The sequence below is a fragment of the Talaromyces stipitatus genome, genomic scaffold (assembly GCF_000003125.1).
Source record: "Talaromyces stipitatus ATCC 10500 scf_1105507295511 genomic scaffold, whole genome shotgun sequence".
Taxonomy (NCBI): Eukaryota; Fungi; Ascomycota; class Eurotiomycetes; order Eurotiales; family Trichocomaceae; genus Talaromyces; species Talaromyces stipitatus.
This window is the reverse complement of record NW_002990119.1, coordinates 320,990-336,516: the sequence shown is the minus strand read 5'-3', so window position 1 is coordinate 336,516 and position 15,527 is coordinate 320,990. Positions and strand designations below refer to the sequence as shown.

Sequence of the window (15,527 nt, the reverse complement as noted above, 5' to 3'; positions counted from 1 at the left end):
AGCTTTGTCTATATAACAGCACAAGGTCGCTCTGACAAGTAAGTCCTTAGCTGCCAGGTCCTATAGATGTTAGGGCTGAAAGTTATATTCCTTACAACCAGTTGTGACAAATTGCGGCAAATAGTATTAATCCATAAATTCCATGGATTCACAGATCATGAGTAAGTGGGAAAGATGTCCACCCAACTAGATATGTTGCTGCTTTGTAGAATAGATAAGAGTCAGGGTTATTTCAACCTTTAATCGGTCTGGAAGACCAACTGTCAAAACCTCAGCTATAGTCAATTATTGGCGTCGACTTGATGTATGTTCATAGATTACCGATGCAATCTAGACCAGCGATGCTATATTTATAATCACTGAATGTAACCCACCTTGGATATATATCCATTGTTACCAGGTCATGAGCCAAGCATACTAGGTAAGTTAGATAGACCACCTTCCATTGACGACGTTATAAAATGCTACCAGATGTACTGAGCACCACCGGATCGTAATTATGCACACAGCCACTCATCAATGGCTGCTGAATGGTTTAAACAAGACAGCGAACCCTCAAGGCCGTCCACTTGGCGCCATCCCAGTAACCGAATTCGGTAATTTCTAACGAGATGAGGCGCAGAGCCGCAAATATCCGTGAGGTTGAGTACCATTTTTCATTGTACATAAGTCGGATGCTCTGCTGATTGTTTATGGCGAGAATAACATCTCGAAGAAAATAGTCGAATCCGGAGAGTGATATAGCATCGCCAAGATGAGTCACAATTCAGCACAGCGTGTACGTATTATAATCTTAATGTCGACCGATCGACAGGTATTGCTTGGATTGTTCTTGACTAATGTATCCCTAGGCCATTAGACAATGCCCCGAGAATGGTGTTCTTGCATACACCACAACATGGTATTATCCCGCAGAGAGCCCTAACTTCACCATCTGCTCAAGATGCTATACCGATAAGATCGGCCACACACCATTTGCAAGTCAATTCAGATCTAGCATGTTGCCCTCGGATCCAAATAGACACTGTCTTTGGAACACAAAGCGTGTAGAGTCTCTACTCGGATATGGCTTAAGCAACAATACATGGGAGCCCATACGCCAATATATGATCCACCGACCCAAAATCCAGCATTGTACAGGACCACGTACACCCATCTCTTTATCTTCGACTACTGGTCGTTATCGCTGGTATCGACCCCTGAACTCGGAAATTGAAGGCTTTGTCTGCTGCGAAGGGTGTTATGAGGACTTGGTATCGGCAACCAGTTTCCGGGATAGGTTTATACTCGACAGTAATGTCGTCAACCATGGCAACCAGGCTACCTGTGACATGTGCGTCCCTTTTATAAAGAAGTGTCTATTGGAACATGCTCCGACCCAGAATTGGACTACTTTTGTGGAGTGGACGAGTGCGAGACTGAAAATTCCATCTTGCAAGGACATCCAGGGAAAACCCTGCTCCTCTACACTTTGGTACATGCCTCTTCCACCAATTCACAATCTTGTGATTTGTGGTGAATGCTACCATGACGGCGCCGATCTCACCCCATTGGCATCGAGCTTCTCGCAAATTCAGATTCCTCCCAATCGACGACATGAAGTGTGGGAATGCGCAAACTCCATTAAGGTACTAGCAATGATGGTCACCTGGAACGAAGCGTGCGACAAGAAAAATCTGCAGATATGGCAAAACGCAGCACGAATAGTCCCGACCTTGCCTCCATGCACAAAAGAAGGTATTAGAAATGTGAAATGGTATACTCTCAGCGGATGCCCTAATTTTGCAATCTGCGGTCGTTGTTTCATCGGAATTGCGCAAACGTATGGAATGGACAGGTTTTTCCAACAGACCAATGGTCCGACAAATGGCTCGGTTTTTGTTTGCGATTTTCATCCGGAGATACCTCGATCACATAGTTACTATGGGAAGTTTGACGAGGCAATAGCTCTTCAAGACTTCTCTATCTTCCACAATTTCGTCGCGAGAGTCTCCTGTCTGCCAGTTTGTCCAAAAGATTCTCCGTATCGCAATCGTCGATGGTACTGTGGCGACGATGCCACCATCTGCGAAAGTTGTTACGAAGAAGCTATCCGAGGCACAAGTCTTGCTTATACTTTGACTTTGCAAGAACGTCCCGGCGAGTGTATATGTGACTGCTATACACCCCGAATGCGAGGTTTATGGCACAAAGCCTGTGCCGAAAACGACATTCAATCATTCAACGCAGCCCTTCGCCAACGAATGCAAGTATACCAAGCGACAGTGCCGCGAATGCGCCAGATTCTTGCAATTACTAAGATGAGAGCAAATACACAAGCTACCCTATTCATGTCGTCTATCATGCTTCAAGGAGCGAATAATATTGTCTCAGCATCGGCGTCACATCACCCTTACCAATATGGGAATGCACAATTGGGATGGTGGGACACTCCTGTAGGCGCTCAGGGTGCAGCGCAGTTTCAACAGGCTGTGAGTATGAACATTGCCCCTACCGGAGACATGGCCGAGATGACACAGTTAGGGGCTATTTGGAAACAATATGAATAATCTGTATTTTGGAGGATTGTGACTTGACAGAGGTCGATGCCGTGTTGGAAGTATAGTCCTACTTGATCCATGAAGTTGGATAGCTCGATGTACTAATCCATTTGTAAATGAGTAGATGGATGGAGAATTGTAAATCCGGTGAAATGTTCTCTAGATATAATTAGCGGAATTGTCTCTAACAGTAAGAAATGATACTATTATGTATACACAAAAGTAAAAAAACAAATTATGCCAAGTAATCCACCAATCTGCCCAAACTTGGATAGTTCAGAATGTCATCCAAAGTGATGTTGATACCATGTTGTTGCACGGTAGATACAAATCGTGCAGCATCGACCAAGTCTCCTCCAAGGTCATAAAATGGAGAACAGGAAAGCGAGGAATTCACAGCACCACGTTTCTGACCGAATATGGATTTCCAGATCTCGAAGATGTTCGATACTTGCAGTCCTGAATGAAGGTGAGAGACTTGCCCCGCCTGAGACGAGCCTGTGTTTAATTGGGGGATTGGACCTTGAAGGAGTTTGAACGTCGAAGTAAACGAAGCCTCTAGCTCGTTTAATGGCAATTCAGGCGTAGATGAAAGAAAGCCAACAGCCATGCAAAGGAGGTCGAGGATGCTTTCAGTTTCCATAGAGGACATAATTCCCTCAGCACATCCCAATGTGAGCTCAAGATGACCTTCAATTTCCTCAGAGACCACCGCGATATCGTACAGGTTAGCCATCTTCCCAGCATCTGGTATCCAAGTCTCGACACTATAATTATTCTCACCCAGCGTGATCGAAGTTGGATTTGCATGTCTGTGATTGACAATGGAAGTAAAGCGTGTAGATGGGAGCCACTCCGTACAGTCCTTGATGATACTTCTAAAACCCAAGGCCTCGAATGGCATCCGATCAAAGTGTTGATCTTGAACGACCATCAAAAGATCTTTAGCCGTATGTGAGCTTTGCAGATCGATCCTAAGAGGGACATGAGTTGCGCAACAGCCAACAACGTTGTCGAATGTGGTAGCATTAGGGACATTGCGACCCGAGACCGTGTCCCCGAACACGATATCGGTTGTATTGACAAGGTGGCCCAATACGAAAGCCCAGGCTGCTTTGACAACAATTGCATTGGTCATGCCGCTGATAGCTGTCTTCCCAATAGGGAGTTTCTTTACCGGAACGAATTGCATTGCCCTAGGACACTGGTCTTGCACGCTTCGGGTAGCACTCAGCTGTGGCATAGTCGACCCTCTCAATCGATTACGCCAGTAATCGAACGATTTCTCCGTTGCGTTGGAGGCGAAGCTGTACAGATATCGAGAAAACGGCGTGGTCAGTATGGCTGACTGTCCTGCATATAGGCCCTGGAAAGCTTGCCATATGATCGGAAACGATGTGCCATCAAAAATTGCATGAGACATGTGGAATAAAATACGATGCTTCATTGTGCCTTTGCGGCTGAGTATTGTAACCTTTATCAAGCTATGACCAAGCTTTAGAGGTCCGTTTTGACTTTCATGCAGTCGATTTGTAGCAGCATCAAGAGGCTCATCGACTTCCAGAACTTGGATCTGGTTCATATAGGTATCCAAGATGAGTTGAACGAGTTTATCTCCAGAAAACATGTAAACCGTTCTGAATGCTTCGATACTGTTGCATAGATCATAACAGACTCTTCGTAAATGATCCGAATTGTAGGGACAATCTCCATCGATCTTGAAGTAGTGAACTTCGACTTGAGACTGGGTCAGAGCACCAGCAACACTGAAGGCCTGTGAGTCAGTGGCAGGCAGAATATCTATGATATTGTTTTCCGAGACTGCGCTGCCGAGCGCGTTCAAAGATGCTACTAAGCTCCTGACCTCTGACGATGAAACAAGGGAGAATTTTTCGTGCTCGGAAGAGGTAGCAGGAGTTGGAGAATCCTGCTCCATCGACAGCGCCATATTTTCCAAGGTAGGGTTCCGGAATACATTCTTGATATCCAATTTGATTCCTCTTGAATTACCGGCACTCATGAGTCTCATTGCAAGGATAGAATCTGCGCCAAGAGCGAAGAAGTCATCATTGCTACCAATCATGATTTCGTCCATCTGTAAAACTTCCGCCCACAGGCTGCGAAGAGTCTTTTCAGCCTCGGTGTTTACTTCTTGAGGTGCGGACTTCATAGAAGTGTAAGACATCAACTCCTGCAAGGAGCGGGCTATGAGTAAATTTTTTACTGCCCGACGATCAGTTTTGCCGGAAGCGTTCAACGGTACCTTGAATAAGGGAACAAATGCTGTGGGAACCATGTATGATGGAAGTTTCTGTTTCAAGCTTTCTCTAAGATCCCTGAATGTGCCGTAATATTCTTCTGAAGGAGGTAAAATGGATACTTCAGGGCCTGGTAGCGCAGTCACAAGGCTGCTACCTTTGAAGTCTATAGCAGCTACAAGCATCTGCTCCGTGGGAGCGTCGATAGGACAAACTAGGTCAACCACAGCGGTACCGATATTGCAGTTAAGCCTGGTGATCCAATACTCAACCTCTCCGACATCTAGTCGTTGACCACGGACCTTTATCTGTGTGTCTCGTCGGCTAAGTAGGTAAAGGAACCATCTTCATTCTGACGTGCAATGTCGCCCGTCCGATACATTCTCGGGCCAGGTTCAAGTCCTAAATACTGAACAAAATCGGGGTCGGTGATAAATGAGGCTTGAGTTTTGATTGGATCATTGAGGTATCCGCGAGCAAGCAATGATCCTTCTATCAGGATCTCACCGGGTGCGCCGACAGGAACCAGACGGTTATAGTCTTTTGGATCAGCTATCCATATATTTCCTGAAAATGGACGTCCAATGTTGGACGCTTCTTGTCTCGAAGTCAAGGGTTCACTGCACGTGGAATGCATGGAACACTCTGATGGGCCGTACGAGCTGAGGACCCCAATGCTGCTCCATGCCTCCACAACAGAAGGCTTGACTGCCTCACCGAAGAGAACTAATTTCCGTACGGTTGGAATCTCGGCAGGACGCAGTAAAGATGCTGTACTTGATGTCAAACCTAGCAAGTTCACTTTGAAGTGGTTGATCGTTTCCGTCAATGCACCCATGCGCTGCTCTTCGGAAGGAATACAGACGCAACCGCCATATATCAATGTGGAAAGAGTCTCTTGAATGGACACATCAAAAGTATAAGCGGCAAATTGGAACATCCTTGTATCCTTGTTGAGCCCAAATGCTGGTCCATGGCCCTGGATACTGGAAGATAGTGATCTGTGCTCAAGAAGGACCCCTTTCGGAGTGCCCGTACTTCCAGAGGTGTAAATAACCCATGCGATATTGTGTGGCTTCACATTTGACAGGACTTTCTGTCCAGCAGGGACATCCAAATCCTGGAATAAAAGCTCATCGATTACAATGGTGGAAGAGGCCAAATTGTGTAAGCGTCGGGCTTGTTGGTGGTCCGTCAAGACAATGGATGCAGCCGTGTCTACTAGAATGTCCTTGATTCGAGATAATGGATGTTGCACCCCCAAGGGCAAGACTCCTCCTCCTGAATGTAGAATTGCCAGCATCGCGACGGCTGCCCATTTGGATTTGTTCATGCACACGCCAACCATAGCGTCAGGCTCTACTCCGAGACTCCTCAGTCTTTGACCTAGTGCTTGGGCCAACGTCTCCAATTCGTGATACGTAAAAGAACCGTCCCATGCATCAATTGCTATGGTGTTTGGCTGGCTATGTGCTACACCGCTGATCAGATCATGAGCACAAGAATTAGCAAGCGGAATCGCAGAGCCGTTCAACTCTGTGAGAAGCCTTGCATCAAAGTCATTCAACATGTTCAAATCCTTGATGTGAAAGATGGAATCGACACTGCTTAGCTGCCCAACAATGTGGTCGAACTGGCGTACCAGGCGGGACACTTGCATTTCAGAAATGACGACGTCGTCGAACTTGACATCTACAACGGCATGGGGCGCTGACTCCTTTCCGAGCCTACATTCAAATATCAGAGCCTGGCTATGGAATGCTTCAGATTCTTCTTCATCTCTGGATACAAGTCCGGGGAAATCTAATATTTTCTCGCTTTCTTCAACTCGCTGCGTCAGAAATATGTGATTCAATTCCAACTGGTGAGCGAGCTCTGGCACCAGTTCTCGAATTCGTTGTATACCAGTATGCTCATAGGGGATCATCTCGACTGCCTGTCGCTGTACAGATTCAAGGAAATAATGAACGGGTTTTGTCCGATCTAGTTTTATGCGCACCGGCACAGTTGTCAATGTAGGAGCAATCATCTCGGTAATACCTGTGACGGGAGCCGTCCGACCAGACAGTGTGACGCCAAAAAGGACATCGTCAACTCCTGTGAACTGCATTACCGTCAATGCCCATGCAGCACGCATAAGATTCGAAGCCGAGATATCATGACGAGGCTTCACAGCAACTGACTGCATTCTATGCTGTAATGATCGTCGGGGCTTTGGTTGATATTGGGCTGCTGGCAAAAGTGGAAATTGTGCGAGCACCTCATCTCCGAACAATTGATTGCGCCAATATGGGCCAGCCAATACAGGGTCAATATTGTTGGTATACTGGATGAATCGTGCATACGGCATGTCATAGGGAGAGGTTCCACTGAGATATATGGAAGCAACATCCCGATATAGAAGCTGCATGCTCCATCCATCGTAAACACTGTGGTGTGCTGTCCAGATAAAATATCTCTTGCCTTTATGTTCATCATCGACAAGTCCATAACGCACCAGCGGCACTCCTGGTTCAATACCAACGGTTCGATCTCTTTTTAGATAGTCGTCCAAGTTTGTACCTTGTAACCACGATATAGGTTCCTTAACCACAACCTGAAGCGCCCTACCATGCTGCTCAATAACAATACGAGTTCGTAGTATCTGAGCGGCATCGTACATGACTTGCCAAGCAGCACAAAACCGATCAATATCAACTTCACCGGCCAGTTCGAAGACACGTCGACTTATGTACGTGTTGGGTTGACGCATCGTAATAGCCATCAGTCCTTCTTGCAAAGGGGTACAGGGATATATATCCTCGATTTGATCGACATGTACTGCGCATTGAACGGCAATGAGAGCTTTGTTTTTCACTGATGAATTTTTCCAGAGTTGAAACGGTTCAAGTGACAGATCCTCTGGAATTGATAAACTCCGATTCTCGACAAGCTTGATCATATCTTCCAACTTTGGATGCTCGAATATATCCGCAACGGTAAGGTGATAGTTGAACTTGCGTCCAGCTTCCACCAACCGGATTGCCATAATCGAATCTCCACCAAGCTGCATGAAGCTATCTTGCAGGCCAATTTCTTCGGTTTGAACGTTGAAGACTTTTGCCCATAATAATTGAATATATTTGCCAGTCGTCGTAGTTGGCATTTCCTTGGGAACGTGGTCGCCAGTGTATTGCATTATGAAGAAAAGATCCATCGCTTTCAATAATGCCAGAGCTGAACGACGATCCGTCTTGCCAGTGACGGTCTTGGGGACTTGAAGCAGTGGAACGTAGGTGCTTGGGATCATGTATGCTGGCAACTTTGTTGATAGAAAATCGCGCAGGTTTTGGAAATCTCTGCGGAAGACGTCAGAAGGAGAAAGAAGTACTGAATTATCAAGCGTCTCATGTTGCAAATATTTGCTCCCTTCTACAAAGTCCATCATCGCGATGAGCAAGAAATTCTCTCGATCATTTGTGCTAGCCAGGAGATCGACAATCACTGTCAGAACATCGCCTTCCAAGGCCTTTGCTATCCAATATTCGATTTCGGCGACATCAACACGTTGCCCACGTATTTTGACTTGTGTATCCCGGCGTCCAAGATAAGTGAGAGAACCATCAGTGTTTTGTCGAACAAGATCACCTGTGCGATATATTCGACGGGCTCCAACAGGGGAACCAAATTTCTCAACAAAAGCAGCATCCTCCACGAAAGCCGCCTTTGTCTTCTCTGGATCGTTCAAATATCCACGAGCTAGGGCCGGACCCTCAATCAGAAGCTCACCAGGAGCACCAATAGGGCATAAGCAATGGTAATCCGTCGGGTCGACCACCCATACTGCGCCATTAAGTGGATAGCCAATATTCAGGGAATCCTTTTTGTCTTTGATAGCCGGGCTACATACTGAATGGATGGTACACTCAGAGGGTCCGTATACGTTGATCACCTCGGCGTACGGCAACCAAGTCTCGACAACAGAGGACTTCACAGCCTCTCCAAATAGTGTCAATGTCTTCACAGTCGGTGTGTCGCGGGGATCTATCAAAGATGCACTCGTGGATGTTAAACCGAGGAAATTTACTCGCATGGCTGCAATAGTTGCGGAAAGCTCGTTCATTCGCTGATGCTCTGATGGTACACACACAACTCCACCGTTGATTAAAGTCGAGCAGATTTCTTGAATTGTGATATCGAATGTGTGGGCACCAAATTGGAATTGGCGCGTACTGGTATCGAATTTGAAGCGAGCGCTGTGCCCCTTTATTCCGGAACATAGAGCTTTGTGCTGTAATATAACACCCTTGGGATTTCCAGTACTGCCTGATGTATAAATCACCCATCCAGCGTGTTCTGGTCGAACAGTAGTACATATTGACTGCTCACTGGGCTCCGTGGGGGATTGAAGCATTTGTTCGACTTCAATAACGTGAGTCGTCATACCTTCTAGGCGGGCTCTTTGCTGTTTGTCACTTAAAATGATAGCACAACAGGAATCTGATAGAATTGTCGCAATTCGTGGTAATGGATGCTGAACTCCTAGTGGCATCACGGCACCGCCTGCATAAAGTACAGCAAGAACTGCGACAGAAGCCCATTTGGATTTGTCCATGCACATACCCACAAGCATATCAGGGACAACTCCAATGCTCATCAGGTAGCTTGACATCCGTTTTGCATGTCTGTCTAGTTCCTCGTAGGTAAATACACCATCCCATGCCTCAATTGCCGTGGCTTTTGGTCGTTTCTGTATTGATTTGAGTATAAGATTCTGCACAACGTCCTCTGTAGCTGGCGGGATATGTGTATTCATCTCTCGAAGTTGCTTCAAGTCGTAAGCATTCAGCATATCGATGCTTGAAATTGAATGATTGGCCATAGCTGCTGTTTGGTTGATTTGACTAACGATATGGTCGAATTGCCGGATGATTCTTACCACTTCAGCTTCTGAAATCACTCCATCGTCGTATGTGACCTCTACCACTACTGACTGCGATTGACTTGCTGGAAGGGTGCACTCTACTACCAGCGGATAACTATGAAAAGCATCCATGGATATCGAATCCTCTCGAGATACCAAGCCAGGGAAGCCCGTTGATTGCTCCTTTTCTGACGTAGGCTGAACGACAAAGATATTGTTAATCTCTAGAGCACCGGCTATATCAGGCACCAATTGTCTGATATTATGTAAACCAGTGTGCTCGAATGGAATAGTATCAACAGCCTTTGATTGAAGTTTCATCAGAAAGTCGCGTATTCCCATACCTGGATCGATAGATATGCGAACTGGAATAGTCGTTATCGTGGGCGCAATAAGCTCTGCGATATTTCTGACAGGAGCGCTACGGCCTGATAGTGTCACGGCAAATACCACGTCAGATTGGCCCATATATTGGGCGATGGTCAATGACCAAGCAGCACGAAGTACTGTGGAACGCCCTACATCCAAAGACGCGGGAGATGATCCCCTGAGCTCATATGATAGGCGCCGGCGTGGCTTGGGTTGATAATTCGATGTTGGCAAAGGGGGGAAATTCCCAGAAACATCACCTTCTAGCTCGTTACGCCAGAATTCTGCGGTCTTGTTGACATCACCTTGAGACAAATAGCGAAGGAACCGCGTGTAAGGGACTGTTTGGGGTACTTCTTGGCCATGGTAAATGGAGCTGACATGCTTATACATCAGGCCTGCACTCCACCCATCATAGGCGCTATGATGAGCTGTCCAAACAAGATATCGATCACCGGATGTCTCCGATATAAAGCCAAATCGAACCAACGGCTCGCCATAGACGATTCCTCTTCGCTGATCTTTATCAATATACGCCGATAGGTCGTATCCTAGGTGCCATTCGAGGGTTGATGGAGCACGGGACAGCACCTGGACGGACTTTCCTGACTGATCCACAATTATGCGAGTTCGTAATACCGGTGCGATATCACTCATTGTCTGCCAAGCTTGTTGCAGACGGTCTGAATCAATGTCCTTTGACATGGCGAAAATACGGCGGCTAACATATGCCGTTGGTTGATGCATTGTGATAGCCATTAGGCCTTCTTGGAGTGGAGTGCAGGGGTAAACATCTTCTATGTGTCCAGTCGATATCCTGCACCGTGAAGCAATATCAGCCAATCTCTCGTGTAAAAGGTTATCATCTGTCCCGGAATCCCACAATTCGAAGGGCGCGGTATCATGCTCCAATTCCGTATCCATGTCCATCTGATCGCTTGTCAACAATGCGGCTAAGTCTTTCAGTCGAGAATGGAGAAGGATATTGGCTACGGTCATTCTTAGCCCATATTTCTTTTGCGCGGCATCAACCATACGAATAGCTGATATTGAATCGCCTCCAATCTCGAGAAACGAATCATTTCTACCGATATCAGTTGGAATCACCCCAAGAACCTCAGCCCACAGCGACTGCAAGGTCCTCTCCATTTCGGTGATAGGATTGGCCTTCAGATCCGCTCCAGTCATGTATGATCTTGTTTCTGACGACTTGAGTGATGAGATGAGGTGTAAAACAGCCCTTCGATCCGTCTTAGTGGACAGTGTTAAAGGCATATCTGCCAAAGGAACGTATAAGTTGGGTACCATATAAGATGGGAGCTTTTGTAACAACTGTTCACGTAGTCTTTGAAATGCATCTCTCAGCATTTCGGAGGGAGGTAGCAGTTGAAATCCGTGTAGACCCGAGCGATATGGAGACTCCTTCGCAAACCCAACGACGGCAACCAATTCATTCCTTGGTTTGATAACATCTACTATAGGAGTGGTCACATCACTGAGCAACTTAGAAATCCAGTATTCGACTTCACCAACGTCCAGGCGTTGGCCACGGATTTTAACCTGCGTATCCCGGCGACCGAGATATGTGAGTGAGCCGTCTGAATTCTGTTGAACGATGTCTCCAGTTCGATACATTCTTCTTCCACTTCCCAAGTTCAGCTCACCGATAAATGTAGGGTCTATTATGAAAGCGTTGTTCGTCTTAACAGGATCGTTCACGTAGCCACGGGCAAGTAATGGACCTTCAATAAGCAGCTCACCAGGACATCCAATTGGGCATAAACGGTTCATGTCAGTCGAATTCACTACCCAGAAATTCCCAATAGTCACAAATCCAATATTGGAAATTTGAGATCTTACATCCTCAAATGGTTTGCTAACACTTGAGAATATCGAACATTCAGTTGGCCCGTAACCGTTCAGGATTTTTGCATACCCGAGCCATGCTTCGACTACACTAGCTTTGACAGGTTCACCAAATAATACGAGCTGCTTCACATGGGGCAGTTCATTGGGAAGGATCAGTGATGCCGTGCTCGACGTCAATCCGATGTAGTCCGCGTTACGGCTAATGATTGCCTGGGTCAAGTTATTCATACGCTCATCCTCTGATGGAATGCAAATGCAACCTCCGTGTAGGAGCGTTGCAAAATTTTCTTGTATAGCTGCATCGAACGTGTATGCCGCAAATTGGAAAACTCGAGCATGTGCACCCATATCAAACACGGCCCCGTGCGCAATCATACTTGAACATAAGGCTGCATGTTCTAGCAGCACGCCCTTCGGTTGCCCTGTGCTTCCCGAGGTGTAAATAACCCAAGCAGCATTACCAGGTTCTGCTTTTGATTGTAGTGGCTGCTGTGTGGCTAGCTCTGCAATGCTATGGAAAAGTTTCTCGTCGACCACAATCTTTGGTTTCTTGACATCTGCTAATCTGATGGCTTGCTGCGTATCAACCAAGATCAATATAGCCTCAGAATCGATCAGGATATCCGTTATACGTGAAACGGGATGCTGAACTCCCAAAGGCACAACAGTACCACCAGCGTAAAGAATCGCAAGCATTGCGATAACCGCCCATTTAGACTTATCCATGCACACTGCAGCCATTTCTTCTGGTCGTACACCTTGATCCACGAGATGGGATGCTAGTGCCTTTGCCAGGTGATTCAACTCGAAATATGTCAAAGTTCCGTCCCATGAATCCACAGCCTGTGCCTGGGGTTGCTCATGCACTTTGCGGTCAACAAGTTCGTGAACGCATGACTGTACACTTTCAGGAATGATCCCATTTGTCTCGATGATTCGAGACCTATGTTCACGAGGTAAAAGGTCCAAACTTTCCACATCCGCAAAGGGTTTAGCAATGACGCAGTATATAGCCTCCCGGAAGGTTTTCAAAAGAGCATCAGCGTAGTGTGCATCCATCTTTGAGGACCAGTAATCCATGCTGACATCTAACTGGTTCTGTGATGCTTGAATATTGAGTGATAGATCATACTATTCATTATTAGTAAAGAGTCGCAATCATCATTAACATGAGGTGTTCTGTACTTACATCTGTCGGGCTGAAGGTGTCTATAATATCGCATTCTAGGCCCATCATCGCCTTGGGCTCTTGACTCAGGTTCCGTCGAAATGACATAACTGTATTGCCCCGTTGTCGAGCAGAAAAGCTCTTTGCGAACTCGTTTTGATATTTTAAATTCTGCAAATACTCCCGATTCACGCGGCTGAGGACGTCAGAGACCTTTTGTGAATCGAGCTTCATGGCACATAGAAGCGTATTAATGTAGGGACCAATTGCATCCATAATACCATTCAGAGGGGCTTCTCTGGTAGAGGTGACATAAGAGAACGAAACGGATTCCAGCCCCGTATAATATCTTAATACCAGTCCCCAGGCAACTTGACAGATATTTGCGATAGTCACCTTATGTAATTCACAGAACTTGTTTATGTTGGAGGTGATACCAAATGTAAATCGTAGTGTTTGCAGATCATGCATTGGTTCCTGGTCCTTCAGCATTGGGACATGCGTCTCCTGTGCATTGAGAATGTAATTTTTCCAATATTGCGACGCTAACTCCTCCTCCTCAACTCTTTGGAGGTATTCGACGTAATCCTTGTATGATAGAATTTCGCGGCGTATTTCTTGCTCAAACATCAGGGAAGACATATCCTTCAACAGAACCTCTGCAGAATGTCCATCTATCAAAGAATGACTGATATCAAGTTTGAGAAAGAACTCTTTCCGCGCGATCTTCGTGATATGTAGGCAATGAGGAGCTCTAAACTTTTCGGGGATGAGAGGCTGGCGTGAACCCATATCAATGGTGTCTGTTGAGCCCGTGGCATCTATTAATCGCACATTAGGTTCGATGTGCCGGAGTATAACTTGATCAAAGTGGCCCGGGCGTGTCACACTATCGATAAAGACAGTTCTCAAGATAGATCTCTGAGATACTATTATGCTCCATAGGGCGGCGACAGCCTGCATGTCATAGTCTATTGGGAGCTTGACACGAACAGTAAAAGAGCATTGGTAAGCTACTGGACTGGTAGCTTGCCCGAGAAGTGTCCTTTCTTGAAGAAGTGAACATGGGACGATAGCTTCTATATCTTCTAAAGGAGATGTCGTTATTTGCTGCAATGTTGGAAGAAGTAAAGTTTCCAACTCCTCCGATAATGAGAACACGCTTTCAGATCCAATACAACTACCGTCCAATGGCTCGAAAAGAGAAGGGGTACCCGGCCCGGTACTCGAAATGATGGACTCGTTATTTTCGTTTGTTAATTTTCGTTTGTTCGATGGCGGCTCAATCAATTTCTGCGAAAGCTGAGCAATACTTCCACCTAACAGAATATCTGCGACTTCAACCATGAATCCATTTTCTCTCAAACGTGCGATCACAAAAACAGCCAACAAGGAGTCTCCTCCGAGCCCTAAGAAGGACCGGTTGCTATCTATCTGCGATCCATTCTTTTTGAGAAGGTCTGCATAAATATCTCGTAAGAAATTTTCCGCCTCCTTGATCTCGGTAAAACTCCTCTTCGAGGCCTGTTGATCAATGGCCCCGAGAAGATCGGGTAAACTATCAAAGTTCATATCGTCGGTTTTTTGATAGCTTGCGACAAAAGCTTCTTCACCAAGCACGCGTTCAGTACAGTTGGACACGCACAGCTCTTGCAAAAAGTGATATTCGATGCAAAGGTCTTATCTTACCGACTTCATGTCATTTACTTCGTTGTCCGTTCGATTTTACTTCTAATGGTGTGGTGGATTATGGCAGTATGTCCATCCAAATCATGATCGTTTTCAGCTTAATTTCCACAGTTGATAGTTCTTGGCGACAGAGCTGACAATTTTCGCTTTCGGGATCATCGATCTAGAATAGAAGTCAGCACGAATTTAGTCCAGGGATATGGAGATCCAGTTCTAGTCTCTGCCTTGAATGACTTTGAAGCACGTACGATTCAAAGTTGATTGATATGGGGGCCGTGGTTTCGACAGTAATAATGACTGTACGTATTACAAACATACGCGATTCCAGGTATGTAACGATGTATGGTGTGCCCTACATAGTAATACCTGTATCGACTGTAATATATTCACATACGGAGTACTGAGCTGTAACTTCCGCAGATTCGCTTCGTATTCCAGATTTAATTTTTACGCCTGCTTAACCGTCACGGATCCAGATCCTGGTATGTCCAATGAAGATATGTTTGGGAAGCAGCATGGGAATGTATCACATGGGTCGACTAGTGGCTGTGAACAGTGTGAAATTGCACTCTTATTTTTAAACATTTTTTCACTGTTCAGATAACGGACCGCAAGGCTTGGCCCCGGGATACGAATACTGGTCCTAAAATGGGTATGTGTATATCCTAGATAGCAAAATCTGATTGATGGGTGCGTATTGGATGTATTAGCGGAGGGTGCTTTGATTACAG

The 15,527-nt window shown here is 45.9% G+C and overlaps 2 protein-coding genes across 2 annotated transcripts; one reads left to right on the top strand and one right to left on the bottom strand.

Moving 5' to 3' along the window:
- Positions 1-754: 754 nt before the first annotated feature.
- Positions 755-2,549, top strand: TSTA_098320 (uncharacterized protein; the record flags this gene model as incomplete). Its single annotated transcript, XM_002485768.1, has 2 exons — positions 755-778; positions 852-2,549. The coding sequence occupies 2 exons, from the start codon at positions 755-757 to the stop codon at positions 2,547-2,549; spliced, it is 1,722 nt and encodes a 573-aa protein (XP_002485813.1).
- Positions 2,550-2,775: 226 nt separating this feature from the next.
- Positions 2,776-14,679, bottom strand: TSTA_098310 (nonribosomal peptide synthase, putative; the record flags this gene model as incomplete). The annotated part of the gene is made up of 3 exons (XM_002485767.1): positions 2,776-5,114; positions 5,141-13,070; positions 13,129-14,679. 3 exons carry the CDS (start codon positions 14,677-14,679, stop codon positions 2,776-2,778), a joined length of 11,820 nt encoding a protein of 3,939 aa, XP_002485812.1.
- Positions 14,680-15,527: the final 848 nt, after the last annotated feature.